The following is a 26,583-nucleotide window of genomic DNA, read 5'->3' as shown; positions in this document are numbered from 1 at the left end:
TGTCGGTGTCAAAACCGGCGGATCTCGGGTAGGGGGTCCCGAACTGTGCGTCTAGGCAGATGGTAATAGGAGACAAGGGACACGATGTTTTTACCCAGGTTCGGGCCCTCTAGATGGAGGTAAAACCCCACTCCTGCTTGATTAATATTGATGATATGGGTAGTACAAGAGTAGATCTACCACGAGATCAGAGAGGCTAAACCCTAGAAGCTAGCCTATGGTATGATTGTTGTTCGTCCTACGGACTAAAACCCTTCGGTTTATATAGACACGGGAGAGGGCTAGGGTTACATAGAGTCGGTTACAATGGGAGGAGATCATATCCGTATCGCCAAGCTTGCCTTTCACGCTAAGGAAAGTCCCATCCGGACACGGGACGAAGTCTTCAATCTTGTATCTTCATAGTCCAGGAGTCCAGACAAAGATTATAGTCCGGCTATCCAGACACCCCCTAATCCAAGACTCCCTCAAGAACCATCAAGAATATCTTCAGCAGGCGGGTCAGAAGTTGGTGCTGGAATATCCTGAGCCAGCTCTGGTGGTGGCTGATGTGGGGAAGAATCGGGGGCAGCTGTGCCTAGTTCTGGCTCAGTCACTACAGGGTCTTGGGCCGGTCTATCCTTCTTTGCTTTCTTCCTGGGCTTCACTTGCACACTGTGGACAAGGCAGAAGAGTGAGTACCAAAACATAAGTAAGATAAAGCATTAGGTAAACAAATTGACGTTACCCAGGGGCAGTCTTAAAGGCCATCATGTTTGACTGCATAGACTCGCCGGAGGAAGGAGAGGTATCCTGATAATTGGAGTCAGATGAATTGAGAGGTTGACGGATTAAACCCACCAAAGGTGAAACAGAATGTAAGTCGGGGATAACCTCATTCCGGCGCTTCCTGGTTACGTCAGGTAAGCCGGAGGAGAGCTCTGCATCCTTACTGGTCCGGGTCTGCCTCCGGCTTTCAATTTGCTGTCGCTTCAAAAGAAAGTCAGGATCTTGGTAAGACAAAGGGTCTGAAAATCTTACTTTCCGGGTTACTCTTCGAATTTTCTAACGCGGCCGAAGCTCGGAATCGGAGGACATTATAGTTACCTCTTCCTCGACGGGTTGGCTGTTTCCCGTGTCTTCCTACGAGGGGAATAATGTCAACAAGGTGATGATTAAAGAGTAAAGGGAAGTTAAAAAGTTACCTCTTCTTCATTGTCATCAAAGTCATCAAGTTGGAACATCTCTGAGGCGCTTGGCCTCCTTTTCTTTGAAGTCCCAGTCTTGGTGGTTTTTCTTTCGGCCCTTTTAGCCGCCCTGGCTTGTTTGGCGGCCTCATGATCGTACTGGACCTTCCAGAAGTTATCGGTTGCCTGTAAAGGATCGTAAGGGGTTATGAGTAAAAATAAGGTATAACATAGTAAAAAGTAAATCATTGAGGCTGATGACTTACTGCAGTGGCTGGGTTCTTCTTACAGAAGGGCAGTAAGCCGAAGGCATTACTGGTCACTGTGCCCTCTTTCAACAAGGACTGGGTGGCAGCCTCCAACACATCATCCGGTAAGTCGTCAGGGCTGTGACGCTGAGGATCATCCTTCTCACCTGAGTAAGTACACATTAAGCCGAGATGGCGGCTTAACGGAATTACTCTCCAAGCAACCCAGACTCGGACCAGGTCGATGCCATCTAAGCCATTCCCCAAAAGAGCTTTGATATTTTTGATAGTGGGGGTGAGTGGCAGACGCTCAACGGCAGTCAACTTGTCTGGCAGCGGATGGTTGGATTCAAGGCGCGAGGCGCGGAAGCCGGGCAGCGGGTTTTCACCAGCCGGAGAAGTGTCCTGGCAGTAGAACCATGTCTGGTTCCAGTCCTTCGGATTGAAGGAAATATGCCCTAGAGGCAATAATAAAGTTATTATTTATTTCCTTATATCATGATAAATGTTTATTATTCATGCTAGAATTGTATTAACCGGAAACATAATACATGTGTGAATACATAGACAAAACAGAGTGTCACTAGTATGCCTCTACTTGACTAGCTCGTTAATCAAAGATGGTTATGTTTCCTAACCATGAACAAATAGTTGTTATTTGATTAACGGGATCACATCATTAGTTGAATGATCTGATTGACATGACCCATTCCATTAGCTTAGCACCCGATCTTTTAGTATGTTGCTATTGCTTTCTTCATGACTTATACATGTTCCTATGACTATGAGATTATGCAACTCCCGTTTGCCAGAGGAACACTTTGGGTGCTACCAAACGTCACAACGTAACTGGGTGATTATAAAGGAGCATTACAGGTGTCTCCAAAGGTAGATGTTGGGTTGGCGTATTTCGAGATTAGGATTTGTCACTCCGATTGTCGGAGAGGTATCTCTGGGCCCTCTCGGTAATGCACATCACTTAAGCCTTGCAAGCATTGCAACTAATAAGTTAGTTGCGGGATGATGTATTACAGAACGAGTAAAGAGACTTGCCGGCAACGAGATTGAACTAGGTACTGGAATACCGACGATCGAATCTCAGGCAAGTAACATACCGATGACAAAGGGAACAACGTATGTTGTTATGCGGTCTGACCGATAAAGATCTTCGTAGAATATGTACGAGCCAATATGGGCATCCAGGTCCCGCTATTGGTTATTGACCGGAGACGTGTCTCGGTCATGTCTACATTGTTCTCGAACCCGTAGGGTCCGCACGCTTAAGGTTTCGATGACAGTTATATTATGAGTTTATGAGTTTTGATGTACCGAAGGAGTTCAGAGTCCCGGATGAGATCGGGGACATGACGAGGAGTCTCGAAATGATCGAGACGTAAAGATTGATATATTGGACGACTATATTCGGACATCGGAAAGGTTCCGAGTGATTCGGGTATTTTTCGGAGTACCGGGTAGTTACGGGAGAAGTAATGGGCCTTGATGGGCTTTAGTGGGAAGAGGAGAAAGGGCCAAGGGGCTGCTGCGCCCCCCTCCCCTCTAGTCCGAATTGGACTAGGGAAAAGGGGGCCAGCCACCTCTCCTTCTCCTCCACTTCCTTCTCCCTTCCTCCCCTCTTGGTGGACTCCTACTAGGACTTGGAGTCCTAGTAGGACTCCACATCCTGGCCGCACCAACCTTGGCCGGCCTCCTCCTCCTCCTCCATCCTTTATATACTGAGGCAAGGGGTACCCCAAAGACACAAGTTGATCCACGTGATCTATTCCTTAGCCGTGTGCGGCGCCCCCAGCCACCATAGTCCTCGATAATATTGTAGCGGTGCTTAGGCGAAGCCCTGCAGCAGTAGTACGTCAAGATCGTCACCACGCCGTCATGCTGACAGAACTCTTCCCCGACACTTTGCTGGATCGGAGTCCGGGGATCGTCATCGAGCTGAACATGTGCTAGAACTCGGAGGTGCCGTAGTTTCGGTGCTTGATCGGTCGGATCGTGAAGACGTACGACTACATCAACCAAACGCTTCCGTTGTCGATCTACTAGGTATGTAGATCATACTCCCCCTCTCGTTGCTATGCATCACCATGATCTTGCGTGTGCGTAGGAAATTTTTTGAAATTACTACGAAACCCATCAGCGGATGGCTCGGCAGTTCAGCGTAAGGGAACAGGCAGTCTCTCCGCCTTTGAATTGATATGCCACCAAGTTCCAGACTGGGCCCGTTGGCACGTTCATTCTGTCGGTTTAAATAGAACAATTCTTTGAACAAAAGTAGGCTGGGCTCTTCTCCAAGATAGACCTCACAGAAGACTTGGAAGTTGCAGATATTGGACACGGAATTGGGCCCGATGTCTTGAGGTCTTAAGTCAAAGAAGTGCAAAACATCTCTAAATAATTTTGAACCGGGTGGAGCAAATCCCCGGCTCATATGATCCGTAAAAACTACTACCTCCCCTTCTTTGGGATGAGGTTTCTCCTCGGATGGATCAGGAGCACGATAAGACATGACCTCCTTCTTGGACAAATGGCCAGACTTCACAAATTCAGACAGTTTGCTCTCTGTGACAATAGATGGGACCCAGTTGCAGGTCACAGGGGCCTTGGGAGCCTTAGGTGCCATGGCTTAAGTGGAAGCCTTTGACAAAGTAAAAATTCCGGGTTAACCCATAACCCGGAGGAGAGCATTTTTAATGTATTCAAGGTGGCGGCTTAAGAAGGGGCCTAATGACATATAGGTGACTACGCAATAATGTTTAAACCGCTGCAGGCATCAAAGGTAATTAAGATTTTCTGAAGTCGCCAGAAGCAAGCGGTGCTGACAGCCGGTGTTGTCTTAAACCAGTCATATGGACTACTATGGCTAAAACAGATTCAACAGATGTAATTTTCGGCTAAGTGTGGGACAAACAGGTTTCACAAGTTGCAGTTGTTATTTTGGATCAAACGGTCGCTCTGGAAAGAAAAATTTGTAGACCTAAAACAGGGCAGAGAAGTTCATGCACTCGAAGATGGCTTCCAAACAAGGGAATTGAGATCTATTTTTATGCAAGATAAGCCCAGACAATCGCCGCAGCAGTTTTATGTTGTTTTTGCGATCTAAACAGTGCATTGGAGGTGAAAACTAGCAAGGGTTGGCATCGGGCGGCGATGAACGCCGACGAACTCAAGATAGTTCCAATGCAGATCTGAGGAAGGGAAGAAGAAGAACTCACGGATGTGGACGAGCTGCGGAGGTTCGGCGTGGATCTCTGGTCGGATTCAGGTTGATGCAGCGGCCTGAGTCGGTGAAGATGAGGAGTTCGACGGCGGCGACGGCGGAGCTCGAGAGGCAGAGAGGCAGCAAGAGGAAGAAGACGACTGAAAGAGGGGAAAATTGAAGACATAGGTCGTACCTATTTATAAGGGAAGGCCGACTGAGACGGCGCAAGAAACGAGGAGGCCAAACATCATTATCAAGCGGCCCCGACGCCTCGGTTTTCGGGATGGTCAGTAAAGGCAAAGATCCGTTGAAGATATGATGGAATAAAATAGGGATTTAATTAAAAGATGATGTCACGGTGGGTTAACCCGGATCTAGAAGATGACGTCACAATGGGTTATGACCTTTTCATGGACAAAAGACAGAAGGACTGGTTGTTAAGGTATTTTAAGATTGACATGAACCGGTTCAAATCAATCTAGGGCCTAATGTTGGGGATATAACTATTTGTGTAAGCCGCCCAGGAGGGGCCGGGTTACGCAAAGAAGACTCATCAGAAAGAAGCCCAAGACCAAGCATGAAGATGGCGGTTCAAAGGGTCTAAAGGCCCACAGGCGACTTAAGGCCCATAGTGATAGACCGCCATGATGGCATGACTTGTATTGTAAGGTAGAATTAACTAGTCACCGAGCCAGACATTGTTTATGAGCCGGCCGGGACTCTGTAAGCCGCAGGGCGTCAACCCGTGTATATAAGGGGACGACCTGCCGGCGGCTTAGGGCAAGAAACAACCAATCGAGAACCGGGCATAGCGTATCTCGCTCCCTGGTCATCGAAACCTCAAGCAATACCAACCCAACTAGACGTAGGCCTTCCTTCACCGTAAGGGGCTGAACTAGTATAAACCTCTCGTGTCCTTTGTCCTGATTAACCCCTTTAAGCTTCCTAGTTGCGATGGCTCCATGACTAAGTCCTTGCAAGAGGACATCTGCCATGACGATTCCACGACAATGTCTATTAAGTCTGTTGCAATTAACAGTTGAATCCATTTTTAAACAGTTGTATTTCAATGGCTACAAACTTACAAAACATGACTTAAGATGTTGTTAAGTCTGTTGCAATTAATAGTTGCATCCATGATAATAAATGATTTGAAAAAATGTTTCGACCATTGTAGAGAGCTACTTGGAAGAAACATTGTGCGTAGGCCAAGGCTTGGAGATAGGATGATCTCCGTTCTTTATTATGAAGAGTCCATTTTCCTTAATGCAGATTCAATGCCTATCTTGTTTTATGATATTTTACCTAAGAGAGGGTAGAGTAGGTCCTATGAGAGGAGTAGGTCCTAGGAGAATGTGTTATTATGTGCTACAATGTGTCAGAGTTGATGATGATGAGGAGGAGTTGTGATTATGACTAGTGACCAACTTGTTATATGATGTCTCATTGACGAACATGTTTGGTGGTGATGACTAGTGGTAATGAATATGCTATTTAAACAGACTAGTTCATGATGAGTTGTTATTGTATAAAAGATATATCCGTTTAAACATGTACAACGCCAAAATGCGAAAAAAAAACCATGAATTTCAGCAGTGGGGCGGGCCAAAATATTACCAGCAGCGCTCATTTACCAGTAACGCTTTCCAGAGGCGCGCTACTAGTATCTGAACATACCGGTAGCGCTGGCCTAAACAAGCGCTACTGTTACAATATAGTTGTAGCGCTGTAGCAGTAGTGCGGGCGCCCGCGCTACTGGTAGCTCAAAAACCAGCGCTACTGGTAAGGTTTTCCCTAGTAGTGACCGCGTCCGTCCCCTCACCTGCGCCCGCACCGCTGGGTCCGCCCTCACCTTCCTGCGGCCGTACCAGAGGCCGGTGTCGTCCGTGGCCCGCAGCAGTGGTGCAGGCCGAATGCGTCGTCGTCAGCAGCGAGCTTGAGGAGGCCGGCGAAGGTGTCGACCGCGGCTGTATGTGAGGGGGCCATCTCGGCGACGGCACACTGCATCCTTCTTGGGCGCAGCGAGGATGTTTTGGAATTTAATTTGAAAATAAATACGGGATGTTAAGGGGGTGTGATATTTAATTCATGAAATTGCATGTAAACATTAGTCGATGTGAGCTATGAAAAAAAAGTAGTTGAATAGGAAACAATAACATCAGTATTTATTGAATTGTTTTACACATCTCACATTTTGTAATGTGTTTCAATACAATTTCATGAATTAATATTCCTTAACACCGTCTTTTTTCAAAAGTGAAAAATATTCCTAAATTTCTTTGAATATTGGTTCATGTGATATTCTCCCATATTACTGCATGGATGAAAACCCATAGATCTCAATCAATGTTCATATACCCTGCGTCCCATATTACTTAGTGCTAGATGCCTATTTGAGTGACAAGCTGTGGACGGAGGGAGAATAAGTCATGCTCGCATCGCAATCTGTGAGCTAACAACTTATAAAAACATTAATCGAGTGAAGAGTGTTCAACTAGCCAATGCTTAAGCTTTACAGCGAGATGCAAATTTTAAATATACAGCGGCCGCGTGATAATTGGTGTGCTATAACGGAGTCCTTTAATTCTATGGAATCGATTGGTAACATCAGTCCATACAGACACGAAACAACTAAAGTGCATAAGCAGCCAACAACATAAGGAATTAAGTATGAACCTAAGTCCTAAACCAGTTGAATTGTCTACTGCCGTAGGAAGTTTCGTGCTCATATCATTGTGGACCCAAGCTGAGATGGAGTATTTGTCTGTTCTAGACCCAAACTGTCGTACAAGATGTGGACAGTATGCCGCCTACCCGTCGCCAGCTGTCAGTTGGATATCTATCGTCGTGGGGAAGCAGGCTTATGCATGTGGTTACCGAAAAGAGGAGTGATATCAAGGCTAAGAGTGATGAACTCACCTCAACGGGGATAGCTCTGGAGTCCAGTATTTTATTACAACTATATGATGCCACTAAAGTCCAAAGATAGTGGGTGCATCTATAGCTGTGGTTCAATGACAGTTTCTCCAACTGGTTCACACGGGCACGAAACTTCACACACCAATAGATAATCCAATTGGGTATAGGATGAGTAGAGGATCCTGGACTTTGCTTTAGCTATTGTTTTGTAGTTATTGATTGAATCGACTCCAATCTTCTCCTATTCGTTTCAGCAGAATGAGATCAATGACATAGGACCAGCTTGTTTCGAAGCGATGAAGCTGAAGAATGACCTCTTCATGTCACTGGAGTAGCTGCCTCTTCCGGTCAGCAGTATGCCAATTAACTATGAACAGCCACTGTATATGATTAGCAAGCTAGTAATTGTGTAAACAAATCTGGCTGTATGTGCCTTCCCATGATCTGCAGATTTAATAGTAAGAAATAAACTAATCTCAACTAATTTTTTTGTTATGTGTGACTGGCTACAGACTGCAGGCCTGGATACCACTAGTGCAGAACCGGGCAATAGCACCGGTTTGTAAGGCCCTTTAGTGCCGGTTCGGTAACCGGCACTAAAGTGTGGGCACTAAAGCCCCCCCCCCCTTAGTACCGGTTCAGCACGAACCGGTGCTAAAGGGCAACCATGTGGCACGAGCCAGCTTCGTGGGCGCGTAGGATATTTGTACAGGTTGGTAACACCAACCAGTACTAAATGTTTGGGTGTGTTTTGGTTTTATTTTTTATTTTTACTTTAATTTTGTGTTTTGAATTTAATTTAGTGATTGTTTTACATTATAATGAGTTGTTAAATCATTAGGTGAATGTACCGCGGATTAGTTTGACTGGATGCATGTGGATCCTAGCTAAGTCATCAAGTATATGTCATATCCATATTATATACTTGATCACCTAATTAAGTGATCGAGGTAATAGAATATGACATATACTTGATCACTTAGCTAGAATCCATCCAGTTGAAACTAATCTGCGGTTTCTTTCATAAATGATATAATAACTCATCATCATCATATTAATATAAAAACTCTTGCATCATATATATCATCACCAACAACAGTTTTCATAGCTAGCTAAAAATCATCATATAATAGTCGTCTCATTACCGCTACTTAATCATCATATAGTCATTACCGCTATCTAATCACCACCAACACTAGCTTAAAGAAGAAACAATCACTTGTACCAGAAGCAAAGATATCATCGAGTTCAACATGGTAATGATATTATAAGCGTTCATAACACCACAAAAGCAAATCACTCTTTGAGATTAAGTTCAGGACGAAGAACACGGACATGAGAGGACAAGTACTAAGAGCATGAACTAGCTAATTAATCACTCCTGCTGCTCTCTCTCAGGTAAAATAGCATAGAACATGTATAGCTTTGTCCTGATTCATCATATTGGAGCATGCAGATGAACCTGTCTCCTAATCGTGGGTTGCGCTTCTGATTGCTGCCCCCTAGTACTTCTCTGTGATCGTTCACAATTTTGCTCCAGTCTTTTACTATTAAGCATTCCTCGCTATTAGAAATCCTGAATGCACTAAAGTGCATTGTAGGATATCTTGGCCGTAAGCTAACAATATTCATGGTACCTTTAGTCTCGATCCAATCAGGCACAACATTCATCGGGAGTCCCTGTTGAAGAACATCGTATAGTAACATACTTAGCAATGAAGTTTAGCTTAAAAAATAATGTATGCAAAAGATGCACTGAGGAGAAATAGTAGAAATCTTACCATCTTTCCTAAATATATGTGACCGTAGTTCAGTACGAACACTATTGGTCGCACGTTTTGAGTACTAACATTTCTAAGTGCAGGAAAAAATTTGTCTTGACAGCATCAAGATCCTCAAGCCATGAAACATAATGACTTGTCTCCTCGCAGTTTAGTTCAGCCCCGGGACAGTGGACGGTCCTGTCTACCAAGCGCCGGACATGTTTGCTTGATTGGAAATAAGCTGTCAATATAAATTGAGATCTATTAATTATTCAACTGGTTCAAATAATCTCATATCGAAGACATAAATATGGTTGAGAAACTCACATAATGGTAGAACTGGAGGCGTCTGCACATCGACCCAGATGTCTCTATTACCTTCAATATCATCTTCCGGACGAATATCAAAGGTGATAACCATATCAGGCTCAAATGCATAAGCCTTGCATAGTGCTTGCCAAGTTTTGCATTCAAAATAGGTGTATGTGTCTGCATTGTATAATTTGACGTTGAAGGTATAACCATGCTCGGTCTTCAAGTAAACTCTTTTTACCTCCATAGTCTCGTTAGGACTAAAACCTATCTTATCCAAGATAAAAATTCTTGCATGGCAGGGGATACGCTAGTAGAATAGTGAAAAATTAAAATTAAAAGTTGAAGCAAACGAAGCATAAGTCATGCTTAATTATGAAAAAAGACTTGTCGTTGTGACTTACTGTATCCACTTCGAAGTTCTCATCCATCTTGATGCTAAAGCGTCTATCATCAACTAGAAAATTTCTGCCGCACAGGCCGCGCTGGTCTTCGCAGTATTCGCACATAATGAAATCGTGTTCATCATCAGACGACATTCCTATGTTCATAGGTGAAACATTAAACACTTACTAGTTCTATTAATTCAATTAATTCTGTTAATTCAACTAGTTCAACTAATTAATTCAACTAATTCAACTAAGCACTTATGACAAATATACCTAAATAAAGTAGCTCAACTAATTCAACTAACTAGTTCAACTAATTAATTCAACTAATTCAACTAAACTAGTTCTATTAATTTTCTTACTAAAAATAAGGTAGCTAGTTCTATATAATAAAATGTTAATTAGATAATCAAATCTCATATAACTAAATTAAATATATATCTAACATATAATTTATATCTAATTCATCTAACATTTGACATTAATATCTAACATGTGTTCATATATAGGTGAAACATATGTTCTTACTAAAATAAAGTAGGTAGTTCTATATAGTAATATTTTGATTAGATCATCAAATCTCATATACCTAAATCTTCTTACTAGAAATAACTAGTTCTATTAATTCAACTAAAATTTACTCAAAAATAAACTAGTTCTATTAATTTTCTTACTAAAATATATAAAGTAGCTATATATAGTAATATTTTAATTAGATCATCAAATCTCATATACCTAAATTTTCTTACTAAAAATAAACTAGTACTAATTCAACTAGCTAGTTCAACTAAGCATTTACTAAAAATAAACTAGTTATATTAATTCAACTAGTTCAAATAATCTCATATACCTAAATTTTCTTACTAAAAATAAACTTGTTCTATTAATTTTCATACTAAAAATAAGCTAGTTATATTAATTCAACTAGTTCAAATCTCATATATATACCTAATTAATATCTAGCTAATTCATCTAAAATTGACATTAATATTTAACATCTTTTCCATATATTGATCTAACATTCTTATCTACGTAATTTATCTAACATTAATCTAAACAACAGAAAACAGAAAATAAGTAAAAACAATGTGTGTGTGTGTGTGTATGTGTGTGTATGTGTGTGTGTACGAGCGGGGGGCGGCGACATATGGGCGGCGGCGCGAGACGCGATGCGACGGGGACGGCGCGACGACGAGCGGCGGGCCGGGGGCGACGGTGCGAACGAGACGACGACGTAGTACGGGGCGAGCGGTGACGGCACGGGGTGGCGGGGGCGACGGCGGTGACGGTGACGACGAGCGCGGGCGGCGAGGGCGGCGGGGCCTGCGAGGGCGGCGCGCGATGGGCGACGGCGCGGCGCGGCGATGTCGCGCGAAGAATGGGAGAAGAAGTGGTGGTCGATGAAACTGAATTTTTCGTAAGTGCCATATATATAGGAGGGGCCTTTAGTACCGGTTGGAGCCACCAACCGGTACTAAAGGCCAATTTTCGCCAGGCCAAGGGGCGGGAAACAGCCCCTTTAGTACCGGTTCGTGCCACGAACCGATACTAAAGGCCCAATCATTAGTATCGGTTGGAGCCACCAACCAGTACTAATGGTTGTGCGCTGCCACCGGCGGTGCACAATGTTTAGTCCCACCTTGCCGAGCGAAGGGCAGTCGCACTGGTTTATAAACCCAGCCGCGGCTGCTCCTTCGAACTTCTCTATATAGCAGGCTTCTGGGCCTAACTATGGCGCGCTGCCCTGTGAGCCTGCTGGCCCTTCTGGGCCTGCATTTGCACACCCTAGGCCTGGCAGGCCCACTGGGCAGGGCCCCAACAAAATTTTTATATATTTTTTTCTTTTCTGCATTATTTATTTTCTTCTATTTATTTTTGAGTAATTTTTTATATTTTTTAAATTTCTGCATTATTTATTTTCTTCTATTTATTTTTGAGTAATTTTTTATATAGTTTTTTTCTTTTCTGCTTTATTTATTTTCTTCTATTTATTTCTAAGTAGTTTTTTTAGATATTTAGTTTCTTTGTGACCCTCTCTACTCTTTCGCACATGCTATGCGGGTGAAATGATAATACCATTGCAAGTTTCAACATTTTCAGAATTCATTTTGTAGTGATTTTAAATTTCACGGTCATTTAGCTCTCTAAACAATTAGGTAAATGACTGAAAAACAACAAATGATGTCAGAACATGTTGGAAATTGATGACGTCGCTTTGAATGCTGCATACTGAACACAAAAGAAGTCCGGAGTTCAAATAAGTTTAAAAAACATTGAAGTGCCCGTGTAACAGATGAGTTCTCGTCTGAAACCCTGATACTCCGAAAGAGATTGTCCAGTTTGTACACGAAGTGCGTCCAGTTTTTGCCGTGACCCTCTCTACTCTTTCGCACATGCTATGCGGGTGAAATGATGATACCATGCCAAGTTTCAACATTTTCACAGTTCATTTTGTAGTGATTTTCAATTTCACGGTCATTTAGCTCTCTAAACAATTAGGTAAATGACTGAAAAACAACAAATGATGTCAGAACATGTTGGAAATTGATGACGTCGCTTTGAATGCTGCATACTGAACACAAAAGAAGTCCAGGAGTTCAAATAAGTTTAAAAAACATTGAAGTGCCCGTGTAACAGATGAGTTCTCGTCCGAAACCCTGATACTCCAAAAGAGATTGTCCAGTTTGTACACGAAGTGCGTCCAGTTTTTGCCGTGACCCTCTCTACTCTTTCGCACATGCTATGCGGGTGAAATGATGATACCATGCCAAGTTTCAACATTTTCACAGTTCATTTTGTAGTGATTTTCAATTTTCACGGTCATTTAGCTCTCTAAACAATTAGGTAAATGACTGAAAAACAACAAATGATGTCAGAACATGTTGGAAATTGATGACGTCGCTTTGAATGCTGCATACTGAACACAAAAAAAGTCCAGAGTTCAAATAAGTTTAAAAAACATTAAAGTGCCCGTGTAACAGATGAGTTCTCGTCCGAAACCCTGATACTCCGAAAGAGATTGTCCAGTTTGTACACGAAGTGCGTCCAGTTTTTACCGTGACCCTCTCTACTCTTTCGCACATGCTATGCGGGTGAAATGATGATACCATGCTAAATTTCAACATTTTCACAGTTCATTTTGTAGTGATTTTCAATTTCACGGTCATTTAGCTCTTTAAACAATTCGATAAATGACTGAAAAACAGCAAATGATGTCAGAACATGTTGGAAATTGATGACGTCACTTTGAATGCTTCATACTGAACACAAGAAGTCTGGAGTTCAAATAAGTTATTAAAAAAAAGATGCAATGCTGGCTAATTTCTTCAAGCCTTTCGGAATAGTGTAGACTGCACTGCACATAGCTCAGTGTAATCTATGCTATTCTGAAAGGCTTGAAGCTAATCAACGTGCAGGTGAGTATTGCGCCTCTTCATCATTGTCTCTACACTCACGGCTTATAAACCGCTCATACTGCCTCTCTTTTGGCGAGGTGGGGCTAAAAATCAGGTTACTAAGAAACTCTAGTACCGGTTCATGCCATGAATCGGTACTAAAGGTCTTCGTGGGGCCCAGCCTGACCACAGCCGCACTGGCCTCATTAGTACCGGTTCGTGGCATTAAGCGGTACTAAAAGTTGCCCACGAACCGGTACTAATGATGCCCGCCCGCCTAGCCGCCGGAATCGACACTAATGGTCACATTAGTGCCGGCTCAAATTCAAACCGGCATTAATGTGCTTCACATTTGACCCTTTTTCTACTAGTGATAATTCATAAAGTTAACTCCACACAATACCAAGTCTTGGCACTCTTTATTATAACTGATGTTTTCTCACTTCCGAGCTATATTATTTGCATATATGCTGTCATCCATGCCCACTTGTCATACTTCATTTTCTATGTATGAAACAGTCCGAGAACAAGTTGCTCTTTTTTTGCATGGATCGATGGTATGTTTGACTCCATATAGCACACCAATTATTGGATCACCCCCACCCCGGCCCCATTTGTATTAAGTTTGTATCTTGTTTATCCTGTTCTAAATGAAACCATTATGTCAGTAAAAATATTTCAATAGATAGGTCGTTTTTCTTATGTATTTTTTTATTGTTTCTGTACTCTGTATTTGTTTTGCTGTTAATAGCACATACGGTGCGGTAAGCATGGCTTATTCTCTGTACAACTGGCAATATTAGCATTTGATTGAAATCTGTGTAATAATATACATGTGTCAACTTGCTCTTACTTTGATTGCGTAGAGAAGCGTGTTTCATTTTGTTTTTATTCCATGTGGGGTTGGCAAGCTGTGATGTATGCCTCGTAAATTAGTACAGCTTAACTAGTTTGTCTTGAATCTGAATATATCATTGATTCACTTGGTTGTCATAACGCATACATCGATACATCAATTGCCTGCCCCATGGCATATTCTCTTGTTCCTTTGCCTTTCTTCTACCTCTGAAAACTTCCAATGATCGATGGATCCTCTTTCAATAGCAGCAATCGGATGGGGCCTAACCGCCACAGGGTGGTTCGTCTCCCCATACATCACCAAGCTTCTGGACAAAGCCTACGCCCACATCAAACCAGGCAAAGCAAAGAAGAAGATTCGGCACCTGGTGAATCACACTGTCCCCCGGCTGAAGCTTATTCTAGAAGCTGCAGAGGGCAGTGAACATAAGGAACTCTTTGAAGAGTTGCTTGCGGATCTCAGATCTGCTTTTTACGCAACTGAAGACATCCTGGACGAAGTTGAGTACTGTGTTCGTCAACACCAGAGTGGAAGAAAGCGTAAACTGGATTCATCTGCTGAAGATGGTCCTTCAAGCAAGGTTCCATTTCTTGCCACATTTTACAAGGCATACATACTTAATCTCTCTCCCATGCATGCGTTTTTATCTTTACGTCTTATTTGGGCGGTGTATGTGCCTATGTGGGTCATACACATCATTAAGGCGCTTGGATAGGCGGTTTTAGATTTTAGTCGTTAGATCCCCATAATTCTGACCTATCCAAACATGCTTCTTTTAGGAGTCAATGGACAAATAGGAACTACAGATCATACAAAGAAATCGAACATGGGGCAACGGCGTAGTTTCTGAAATTTTACATGTCTGGAGCTAAATAACTTAATCTGGGGTTGGGTAGTTGAATGTAAATGGTTTCATATTTTGACAGATCTAGTTTACTAGGTATTGATGTTCAGGGACGAAAAGTAGACCTAGGCCGAAAACAGAGGGACCAAAAAATAATTCCTAATTTATTTGTCTTCAACTTGAGAAAATATCATGTCGAAATCAAATTTAATGTTTGATATCAAAATATATGTATCCGGATGAAGATACAAATCTCAATATGTTGGTTTCCTATGCAGGGCACAAGTATTTCATCATGTTTGACTATCCCGGGACCTTTAACTAGACTTCTGAAGGAAAATGTGGCCAGGATTGAAGAAATCATTGAGGAAGCACATAAAACTATCGTGTCATTGAACCTGCAAAGCAACAGTGGAAGAGACAAATATATACCAAATGCTGCTGCAAAAAGTTTACAAGGATCCACTCTTTCAGTTCCAACAGGAAAGGTAACCGGCAGAGATGAGGCTCTTAAGGTGATAACAGATATGCTTCATTGGACAGAAGATAATACTTGTTTATCTGTAATTGGTATTATTGGCATTCCAGGATCTGGGAAGACCACGCTAGCACAGTATGTGTGCAAGTCTGAGACAAATGGTAGCCATTTTGACCTTGTTATGTGGATTCATGTTTCTGAGTATTTTACCGTGCAGACCCTTTATCGTGAGATGTTTGAGCAAGCTTGGGAGAAGTTTGGGGAGAAGGATAAGAAATGCCCTCAATATGATGGCCATGATATGTTGAGGGCAGAACTGGAGAAGCTACTAGAGCGCAAAAGATTCTTCTTGGTACTGGATGATATCTGGTTCAACAAGGAACTAGCTATTGAGGACAAGCTAGAACAATTACTTATTCCTTTAAAGGCTGGAAGTGAAGGAAGCAAGATCCTCATGACAAGTCGCCAAGATTCGCTATCACGCCTAGGTCCTAGTATAAAAAGTACTAAGTATCAAATACCTGATTTGGATGATGATGTCTTCTTGAAACTATTCATGCATTATGCACTTGGTAATAAGGTTGTACATAAGGCATATCAAGGAAAGCTCCAAAATATTGGTGCTCAGATTGCAGAAAAGCTGAAGAAATCACCGCTACTAGCCAGAGTAGTGGGAGGAACTTTATTTCAAAAACCAACAGTTGAGGTGAGAGATTGGATAAGTGTTCGTGATCAGAATCTCTTGGATAAGCACATGGGAGCTCTATGGTGGAGCTACAAGCATCTTGCTGAGCAGGTCAGACGATGTTTTGCTTATTGCAGTATATTCCCTAGAAGACATCCCTTGCGCCGTGACGAGTTAATTAACTTGTGGGTGGCAGAAGGGTTCATTAATACCACCGACGGAGGGCAGGACGCTGAGGATGTCGGTCGGGGTTATTTTGATGAATTGGTATCGACTTCATTTCTGCTTCCAGGAGGAGAGAACTATTTTGGGGAATACTTTGTAATTCATGACCTGCTGCATGATTTAGCAGTGAAGGTCGCTGGAAGTGATTACTTGAAAATTGAGAATGAATGGACAGGAAATATTTCTCCAGATGTTCGCCACCTTTATATCCAGAGGTGCAATGCATCCATGATTACTGGGCATATCATCAAACTGGAAAAGCTTCGCAGTCTTATTGTTTATGAGATTGACTATGACATAAGCAAACAAGTCCTTGGGGAGATGTTTAGCAAGTTGAGTAAGCTGCGGGTACTGATCTTCACAGCAAGAAGTAGTCATCAGTCTCAGTTAATTTTCCCAGAATCTATTGGTTCTTTAAAGCATCTGCGCTACCTTGGTATTCGGAGGTTCGCTAACAACGTAACAATGCCAAGCACATTTTCCAAGCTTTACCTTATGCAAGTGCTTGATTTGGGTAATGCGTGGAAAGTTGATGCCTCCTTTGGTGAAAATATCATTAAACTCCCTGACTTGCGGCATGTAATCAGTAGTTACGTTTGTTTTCCAAACATTGGCAGACTGACATCACTTCGCACAATCCCAACCTTTGATGTTGAATTCGGTATAGGGTATGAGTTACACCAGCTCAAGCACCTCAACAAGCTTCAAGGCAAGCTGATTATTACCGGTCTTCAATGTATTCAAAGGAAGCAGGAAGCTATTGAAGCCAAGCTAGCTGATAAAGAACAACTCACAGAACTTGAACTGAGATGGTATGAGAAAGATATTTACATAGAAGAAGTGCGACAAGAAGTAGCAACAGATGTGTTTGAGAGTCTTTGCCCACCCGAGAATATTATCAGGTTGCGGGTCCATGGATACACCAGTCCAAGGTATCCGAATTGGATGATGGGTACGCAGAAGAGCACAATGCACCTGCACAAACTGGAGCTCGATTCATGCATCCAACCTGTTTGTGGCCCTGGACTTTTTTTCATTCCTGTTAGTTCTCTTGTGATGATGTCCTGCTACTGGGACAACTTACCCCACAACATGGATGGCGTCGAGTCGCTTCAGATTATGAACAGTCCGATTTCATCTAATATGCAGCACCTCACGTCCCTCAAGGGACTGATCCTCCGATATGAAAATGATCCTTACTATGTTACTCTTCCAACACTGCCCAATTCTCTTGAGTACATTGAAATTATTGGCTGGAACTGGATAGCAAGTAACAAAATTTGGGAGAAGATTAAGGACGTTCCCAACAAGGTTATTGATGGTTTGACAGTTGATGACGTTGAAGATTTTCCGTGGACTGACGGTACATTAATATTTGAACACTCCTTTTTTTTCCTTCTGAGTTTTCAAGACGCTACGACGTACCTTCCATTTGCTCATGGTTTTTGCACGGCGAGGGTTTGTGCAGATTCGTCGGACGAGGGCTCTGAGGCGACGGGATCATACGAAAGAGCTGGTGGCAGCAGTCTTCCGGAGGGTAGCAGTGGCGGTTCCTCAGCAGAGGAGGACAGCGGAGCGACGGACATGGTCTGAGAGGCAAGGGTTGCAGCATGCAGTCAGGCACGGTGAAAATGAAACGAACCCATTTGTTCCCTTTCGTTTGTAATAACGCGGACCGATCAACACTGGATTTTGTTTGTTTTCTATTCTATGGTTTGTAACGTTAGGGAATGATGGACATACATGAGATGGGATTCAGCTGGTTCGAACCGGTAACCCCAGTCTTTCCTGTATGATTCAGTTATCCGTTTGCTATTTACTGTTGCATTTTGCTGTACTGTTTGTGCGTATGCATCCTTCCGTACTATTCATATAAACATGGTTTGTGCATCTAAGGTTTACAAAGACAGCATACACATATATACAGAACTATGCTTTACCCTGAAGAATGAATCGCATGAACAAGCACCATTGAAGCTTAGCTGGGGGGAAATCTAAGAATTCGCTACAGCAGTTGCCATAAATAGAAGGAAGAAAGACCTGCAGCAAGTGCATTCTGAAAGTGTGCTCCCAATTAGTAGCTGGCAATCATTGTTGATAGGCCGCCAGATTGATTGAGTACGCGTTGATCATTACACAAAAGATGTGTCTACACTACATCCAGGTTATATATGCTAGCTTTGTCCTTCCACAACCGAGAGAGCAAGCGCTTCCTAAACTTCATTTCATTTTACTACTGAAGAATCCAACCTAATTAACTTTCTTAGTCGTTTTTCTCTGTTTTCTTAGTACCAAAAGGTACAACTGTCTGCCTAACTGAAATTTGAAATTCAGTTGTTGGGCTTCGGAACTTCAAACCTGGAGCCCGCACCTGACTGGACTAGCATGCTGCTTCCTTCCTTCCTTCCAGACAAATACTAATCCAGAGAAATTAAGAGCAACAGACGCTCGTCTACATGAAACTTCAGTCTGACAGACTGGCTGTACAATGACAACGGATCATCATGGATATCCATCCATCATTCTCTTTTGTAATTCAATGTCTGAATTATCGTGGCTGCCTAATCAATGACAGCCACGTATGTATGTATGCATGTTGATAGAATGATACACTTCAAATTAAATGCTAAATGAACATCACATCAGCAGCAGGTTCAGTACTACATGCCGTTGATTCCAGCAGCTACCTAACTTGCATATATACATCCCAGACAAATACCAAAAAAAAACCACAGAAATACAGAACATAGAGCGAGATGGCTGTGAACCTCCTTTGCAAGGTTTTAATCTTGCTGAACATGTCCAAGCACCAAAAAGTGGTATTATTGTCACGACACGGAAACACTAATCCTGACAGAAAGTTTGGACACTAGAACATGCTACGCGACGAATTACATCATCTCTAGAGAGCATGATGTCAACCCTCTCTGAATTTGTATGGAACTGTGCACTCATGAACAAACTGAACGATAGGGGGCTTTTAATTACTGTGGGTTTCTAACAGGCAATCATGTGTCTCTGACGTTTATAACATTTTCCACCTTACGACAGATCAAGATCAAAAATTAATGAAAAGAAGGGCGATGCTAGGCTTAAAGGTCACATCATATACTATGGAGCACAGTGTGACAGACGACGGAAAGCCACAAAACTCCTTCGGTTGCGCTAACCATGTGTGGGTTAGCCGCTCAAAGTGAAATTGTGAATTTGCAAGTGCAAAATTGCTACTTGTGTACTGTTCATATTTTGCTCTGTTTCTAATGGATCTGTTCTGAGTGAGCTAGTGTTTTATGCGCAATTCGCTACTCCCTCGTATGCGCGAGCTCTCTCTCTCTCTACTCCCTCGGCGCCGATCTAGCCGCGCTTGGTTGTGTTCAGCCCTCTGTGCGCGTTGCGGAAACGTCTTAGCCACGGTGCGAGGGGATGTGTTGCATGTTATAGGCAGGGGCGTAAGATCCCTGATAGCACATACAAGATGGTTGAGATATTACAGGAGACTTGGAGGAGAAGAGATAAGAAGATAGAGTAGGTTACAAGAGAGAAAAGAGAGAATATTTGAACTACCTATCTAATCTATATCTATCTCTAGGTGCGGCTGGTGTGCAGCACAAGGCTCCTCCGGTGCACAATGTAACGTGACACACGATGTGTTTAACACCCTCCCTTAATCACAACTTCAGCAAGTTGAGATTATGTTTAAAATCTTCAAAGCTTCTTGTAGGTAACGGTTTTGTGAATCCATCTGCAATTTGATCTCTGGAGTGCACAAACCGAATCTGAAGTTGCTTCTTGGCAACCCTTTCTCTCACAAAGTGAAAGTCTATCTCAATATGTTTTGTCCTGGCATGAAACACTGGATTGGCAAACAAATATGTAGCACCCAAGTTATCACACCATAAACAAGGAACTTGACTACTCCTGACACCAAGTTCTTTTAACATGGATTGTACCCATATGATCTCAGCTGTGGCATTAGCCAGTGGTTGAGAGTAACTTGTTGCTGACCACAATGGCTTCCAGGCAGTAAACTAATAATGTTTGAATCAGTCTTAGCTTTGAATAATAAGAAATGATTATTTCGCAAAAAAATATAATAAGAAAAGATTACACTTCTGTTTCGATACACCCCTTAAACACATCAACGGCTGAGATTACTTCGTACCCCTACGTAATAAAGGGTAGGATGGTCTTTTTTCTAAAAGTACGTCGCCCATGCTGAGACCTCCGATAGAAGGCTAAAAATCATGGGAAAAGGAGCAAGTTTGCGCAAGGAATCGAATTCATAACCTCATCCTGCTAATTACATTACTTAGCACTCGGCTAATTACTTGTTGTTTGTAACTGAACAAAGATGAAGCTCCCATTCTTTAAAGCAAGCCTCCGTGATTGTCTTTTTTCACTCCTACCCCAACATTAGCCACAGAGTCAGGTCCGGCACCCTCACCCGCCTCTCCAGCCAGTCCCGATGGGCCGGGTAGACACAACCCCGTGACTACAGACAGTCATCGCCGAGCACACTCGCATGACGCCATGTTTGTGCTCTTCAGTGCCGACCTGTCAGACAAATTAGCGGTATCCTGAACACAACCAACTACGACCACAACGGCGAGGACAGGGGCCTCATCTCGCACGGACGCTACCTGAACCAGGAGAAGAGGAGAGCCACCAGTCGGCACACGCACCACCCCACCACCAGTCGGCATCCTACGTGACCAAGATGCTCGCCGACATTGCCAGAGATGAGGTGGCCATGCTGATCGGAGTATCCGGTCAGATCGATGACCTGAGCGTCAAGCTTAGGGACCTCAACAACTTCCTTGAAGATGCTGATAGGCGGCACATCACGGACAAGAGCGTGTGTGCCTGGGTGGAGGACCTGAAGCGTGCCATGTACCTCGCCACCGACATCCTTGACCTTTGTCAGCTCAAGGCCATGGAACAAGGTCCATCCAAGGACATGGGGTGCCTTAACCCCTTGTTGTTCTGCATGCGGAACCCCCTCCAAGCCCATGACATCGGAACCCGCATCAAGGTGCTCAACCAGCAGCTGGATGACATCTGCAAGAGGGGACGTAGTTTCAACTTTATCAGGCTAGAAGGCTACCAAGAACGGAAGACGAACCACCCTCCTCCTGTTGACCGCAAGACCCATCCAGTGTTGGAGCTATCAGGTGTGGTTGGGGAGAAGATCGAAGACGATACAAGAGCCCTTGTCCAGCTCCTCACGAAGGAGGCAAGTCACAATAGTGATGGCATCAAGGTGTTCGCCATCGTTGGTGTTGGGGGAATCGGCAAGACCACCCTCGGCAAGAGGGTCTTCAATGATGAGGCCATGCAAACCAAGTTCTCAAAAATGATATGGTTAAGTATCACGCAAGAGTTCAGCGAGGTTGAGTTATTGAGGACAGCCATCAGCGCCGCCGATGGAGACCTGCCTGGGCCTGGGGGCGGGTCTCAAGATAAAGCCTTACTTGTGCCGGCTCTTGTCAGCGCCATCAAGGACAAGAAGTTCTTTCTTGTGTTGGACGACATGTGGTGTGTCAATGAATGGAGCAGGTTGTTGATGACACCCTTTAGCTACGGCGCCCCCGGTAGCCGGGTCTTGGCCACCACAAGGCATGCAGCTGTTGCACGGGAAGAAGAGGTTGCGTGCTCGAGAGAGAAGGTGCGTGGGGCTCGAGGGGTACGAAGGAACGAGGAAAGTGGCCTCTCGCTTAGTTTCTTTTTTCTGCCCACGTGGACGTTGCAAGGAGACGCCCTTTACGCCACCGTTAAAGGGTTGTATGCCCCATTGTCTGTTGCCGCTGAATATTGCAATCATTCAGTTATTCTACTGTGTTTGCCAACACAGAAATCCAAAGGAGCACATGGGTATATGACTGTCGACTAAGAAAGAAACAAATGGCATATCGATCGTACAAACTAGTGTAAGAGAGATCGACAATGATTGATATCCATGATCAAACTGAATCTGCTGCTCCTCTTGTGCATGCAAATACAGTGCGTGGAAGGAAACAAACATGGAGACAAACTTCGACCCCAAGGTAATATATATAGTTAACTAGTTTTCTTTAATCTTTTGTTGTTGATTGCATTCCATATTCGTAGTTAGCTACTAGATACCTGCTGGGGAAATTAACTGAATGTACTAAACATGCTGATGTGTTTCATACATTTCTATCATTCGATCAATAAGAAAAGAAACCTTCGGTACTACGATTCTGATTCCAGAGTGTGCTGTTACTGTATGACAGAATGATTGACCCTGCAAAAAAAAGACAGAATGATTGGCATCAATTTGTTTGTTGGAACACATAGACAGAGCCCAGAACAGAACTATACATATAAGATCATTTTTTACACTGATAGTGTCAAAATTGATCTTTTATTTTGGGACCGAGGGAATAACAAATTAAGGAGATTTTGGGCAAGAAATAGAGTGAAAGATCCTACTTTAATTTCTTCAAGGCTGCTCTTTGAATTAATGGAAAAGAAACTGAAACAGAGCAGAAACAGGGCAAGTATACAAGTAGCCCTCCTGGTTTCCACTTGCAAATTCATAACTTCATTTCGAGCACAACAAGGGGATCTTGTGACTTTATTTCTTTCGTCCATGTTCAGGGTTCTGAAATTGTACACCGTTTGGGCCTGTGCGGTCAGGTCAGTACTACAACTGAATCTGTAACCAATTTCAGACAAGGCGAATTGGGTCCTCACTTACTTGTAGCACAACGGAGTTGACGACGTCGGCGTATCGGACGGGCGGGCACAACCTGGTGCTTCCAAAAGGATGTTCTGAAACCCAACAGCTGAACCTGAATTACTAATTACTGATAGAAAGATGGTTGCATGTTGTTATCTTGCTACATGTAGTCTAGAGCCTGTTACGGTTTGTTTCGTTCCTATTTAAAAGCTGTTTGTAGGCTCTTTGCAGCACAAGGACCTGCTGCACCAGTTGTGATTCAGAACCCACACTGCTTTGTTGTTACTGTGTGCTTGTGTCATAAGTAGAAAACTGAGAGAGAGAATGAATGGTTGATACCCTGGAAACCTAAGAAGCTACTAGTCAGGTTAGTTTCAGGTTCTGAAACTGAATGCACCGGGTCGAGTGTCAGTATTCAGTCTACAATTAGGCATAGCCTGTACCTGTAGTTAAGCAATGACTTTCTGGCTAGTTCTCTACTGGTCTTTTCTGGTATAAGTAATCGTTTTCGTGAGCCTCCGCTTGTTGATTTCGTCTAAAGCGATTCAGACTCGAGATTGGCTTGTGAGTTGTGACTATAAGAGAGAGAGAGAGAGAGAGAGAGAGAGAGAGAGAGAGTTCAGATAAATGTACCACCAACGTTAAATGCTCCAGGATTGAGGTTCTGAAACCCGTTCGTACTGTTGTTCTTTACTTCTTTTTTGCAAGAAAAATATGAGTGATGGAGAACAAATTAATATTTGTGCTGAGATTTTCTACTCTCGAGTGTACTACACCCGAGTTAGCAAAAAAGTTTATCAACGAAATCCAAAAAATCTGAAATTTTGCTACATCAAACTTTATCATATGTTTGAGGTTCTTGCCAAGTTTCATCGAAAAATAACATCCGACGAGCTCTCACTGAAAAAAACAAAATCGCTGCTGAAAGTTTTGTGCACTGTTGAGCAGTGATTTTGTTATTTTTGGTGAGAGCTCCTCAGATGTTATTTTTAGGTCAAATTTTGCAAGAACCTCACACATATGATAATGTTTCATGTTCCAAAATTTCAGATTTTTTGGACAATGTTTGTCCACATTTTTTCAATATTTTGCTAATTCGGGTGTAGTACACCCGAGAGTAGCCACTACTTTCCGTTCTGTTTTGCCCTTCCCTTACAACCACAGTAACAACAACCGAGCCGGCGACAAACGAGCTCGACGGATCTTCCTACTAGGCCCTCGATCACCGATCTCCTTAGAACCCATGCTGCTTTGCTCTGCCCTGCTGTGGTCCGAGGTCCGGCGGAAACATGTGGTCGTCGCCGGACCCGTGGTGCGCCACAAGCAAGCTGCCCAACCTGCCAAGGATTTTTCTTAGTCCTGGGTTTCGACGGTCTCAGGATGTATAACCAGAGGCATCAGTTCGATGCACATGGTGAAACCAAATCATGAACAGTAGGGTAAGCCTTTATTTGCTGGCCAAGGAAGAAACTGACTTTGTGGGCTGATGGAGCTAATGAGGGGGTCGCAAAGTCAGCTTCTCATCCACCTTTCCATCTTTTGCATCAACCCGACTACAGACAGAAAGCGGTAACGTTAGGACCTGTGCTACGTTATAAAGAAAAAAAAGACTACATCTTAGCACGGTAAATGAAGGACAAAGTGAACAATTCAACGAATAACCAAATCAAACTATATGAGAGAGCACTATGGTCAGTAGTTGTAGACTGAATGACAGAGACCAGACAGTTTCTGGTGATGATATACTAGCCCAGTTTTCGGCACACTTGGTTCAGGGTTGATGAGCAAACTCAACTGGTTTGGTTAGACATTAGTTAGGTGCTTATGGAAAAAGAAGTTTTTTCATTATCCATCTTTGAAAGCAAAAGAAGTTTTACCATTTCTTTTTGTTCGTCTGAACACGTAGGCCCTTATTAGGCTCTGAGTACCGTAGGAGTTAAGCTATCCAAAGAGAGAACCCAAGCCATTAGATTTCTAGCTTCACCTATCTCAAATATATATCACGGCATAGTCTCCATACTGAGATGGCTTTACCATCAATAAAGAAATAAACTGAAGCAACAGTATGGTCTAAGGCAATCAAGTGTAGCTCATACCTTCTTAGAAATGGCATTACTCAATGATTTCTCGAAGAGATGTACCTGAAATTTCATAACAGCACATACATTACAAAGTTAGCAGGTCTGTGTGTAGACATTTACATGAAGTAACACTACAGAAAAATCGGCATGCAGCCACTAGGATGCAACAATGGAGTAAAACACATACTGACCACTAGGATGCGGGTCTACCAGTCTCGACTATGACGCTTCAATCATTCAGAATTGGCTCCTGTTTGGTCGTTGGCTCTTCCTTGCCACAGCACTCTTAATCTGGTAGCCAATTTTGGATGCAGGCTCACTCAACTCACACCTCTTATGTTCTGCTCTGTTGTTCTGTTCCCCACACAATCAATCTGTATTTTTCCTTCAAAAAATTTCCAACTATATAATAACCTTTATACAAAGATTTTTATTTTTTTTGGAAACAACATGTAAACCAAGAGTAAGCAGAAATAGCATTAGCTGGGAAAGGTACAACTGGGATGCCCACCATGAACTAGCATAGCAGTCTCCACTAGTCCATTGACTAAATCTGCTCCAGGGGTTTTGCCCTTTACAACCACCGGCGACTGGGGATCTTCATGCTAGGCCCTCGATCGCCATCTGCTGAGAACCCGTGCTGCCGCCTGAGGTCTGGCCATCAAGCAGGGTCGCTGCTAAAGCGAGCGTACGATGAAAAGCAGGAAGCGATTTGTTGGGCTGATGGAGCTCATGAGGCAGAGTTGCAAAGTAATTAAAGCCTCTCATCCAACTTTCCAACTTCTGCATCGACCCAACTTCTGACGGTGAGCAGTAGCGTCACAGCAGGTGCTCTGTTACGGAAAAGCCTCTCAGCACAATAAACGAATGACAAAGCCTTCTCAGACAGTACCGTCTTAGAAATGGCATTACTCATTAACTTCTCTCAAGCAAACTTCTCATCCACCTTTCCTGCCGACTTCTACGCGGACCCAACTTCTGACGGAAAGTTGTAGCGTCAGAGTCGGTGCTCTGTTACAGGAAATCCTCTTAGTGGCCTAAACGAACAACAAAGTGAAGAATTCCAAAAAACAAAACAAGTGAAACCATACAGCTCATACCTTCTTAGAAACGCCATTACTCATTAGCTACTCTGAAAGCTGTACCTGAAATTTTACAACAGCATACAAAATACAGAATTAGAGGCTAGAAGAGTATACAAGTGCCCTGCTGAGTAGATAAAAAGCAAGCGGATTATTCAGGTGGAATGGCGGTAATTTCGATGAACTGAACAATACAGAGAATGGCTTCGATGCTTCAGAG

At 43.1% G+C, this 26,583-nt stretch overlaps 1 protein-coding gene and 1 long non-coding RNA gene across 3 annotated transcripts; one reads left to right on the top strand and one right to left on the bottom strand.

The window, feature by feature from the left end:
• The first annotated feature begins 14,318 nt into the window (after positions 1-14,318).
• On the top strand, positions 14,319-18,334 carry LOC125551774 (putative disease resistance protein RGA4). 2 transcript variants are annotated; one of them, XM_048715099.1, is made up of 3 exons: positions 14,319-14,872; positions 15,388-17,860; positions 17,966-18,334. In XM_048715099.1, the coding sequence occupies exons 1-3, from the start codon at positions 14,492-14,494 to the stop codon at positions 18,088-18,090; spliced, it is 2,979 nt and encodes a 992-aa protein (XP_048571056.1). In that variant the 5' UTR covers positions 14,319-14,491; the 3' UTR covers positions 18,091-18,334. The 2 variants fall into 2 exon arrangements, with proteins under 2 accessions (XP_048571056.1, XP_048571057.1); XM_048715100.1 differs by having other exon boundaries at positions 14,320-14,845.
• A 6,319-nt stretch (positions 18,335-24,653) lies between these two features.
• Positions 24,654-25,637, bottom strand: LOC125551773. Its single transcript, XR_007303140.1, has 3 exons — positions 25,473-25,637; positions 25,297-25,341; positions 24,654-24,753 (listed from the first exon to the last, which is right to left on the bottom strand). It is a non-coding gene; the product is annotated as an uncharacterized LOC125551773 (long non-coding RNA).
• Positions 25,638-26,583: the final 946 nt, after the last annotated feature.

This window comes from Triticum urartu, chromosome 4 (assembly GCF_003073215.2).
Source record: "Triticum urartu cultivar G1812 chromosome 4, Tu2.1, whole genome shotgun sequence".
In the NCBI taxonomy this organism is placed as follows: domain Eukaryota; kingdom Viridiplantae; phylum Streptophyta; class Magnoliopsida; order Poales; family Poaceae; genus Triticum; species Triticum urartu.
This window is presented reverse-complemented; position numbering and strand designations above follow the sequence as displayed.

Coding starts and splice junctions, on each gene's coding strand:
- LOC125551774 (XM_048715099.1), top strand. CDS start 14,492: ATGGATCCTCTTTCAATAGCAGCAATCGGATGGGGCCTAACCGCCACA. Junction 14,873..15,387: donor TTCTTGCCACATTTTACAAG/GCATACATACTT, acceptor TTTCCTATGCAG/GGCACAAGTATTTCATCATG. Junction 17,861..17,965: donor AGATTTTCCGTGGACTGACG/GTACATTAATAT, acceptor GGGTTTGTGCAG/ATTCGTCGGACGAGGGCTCT.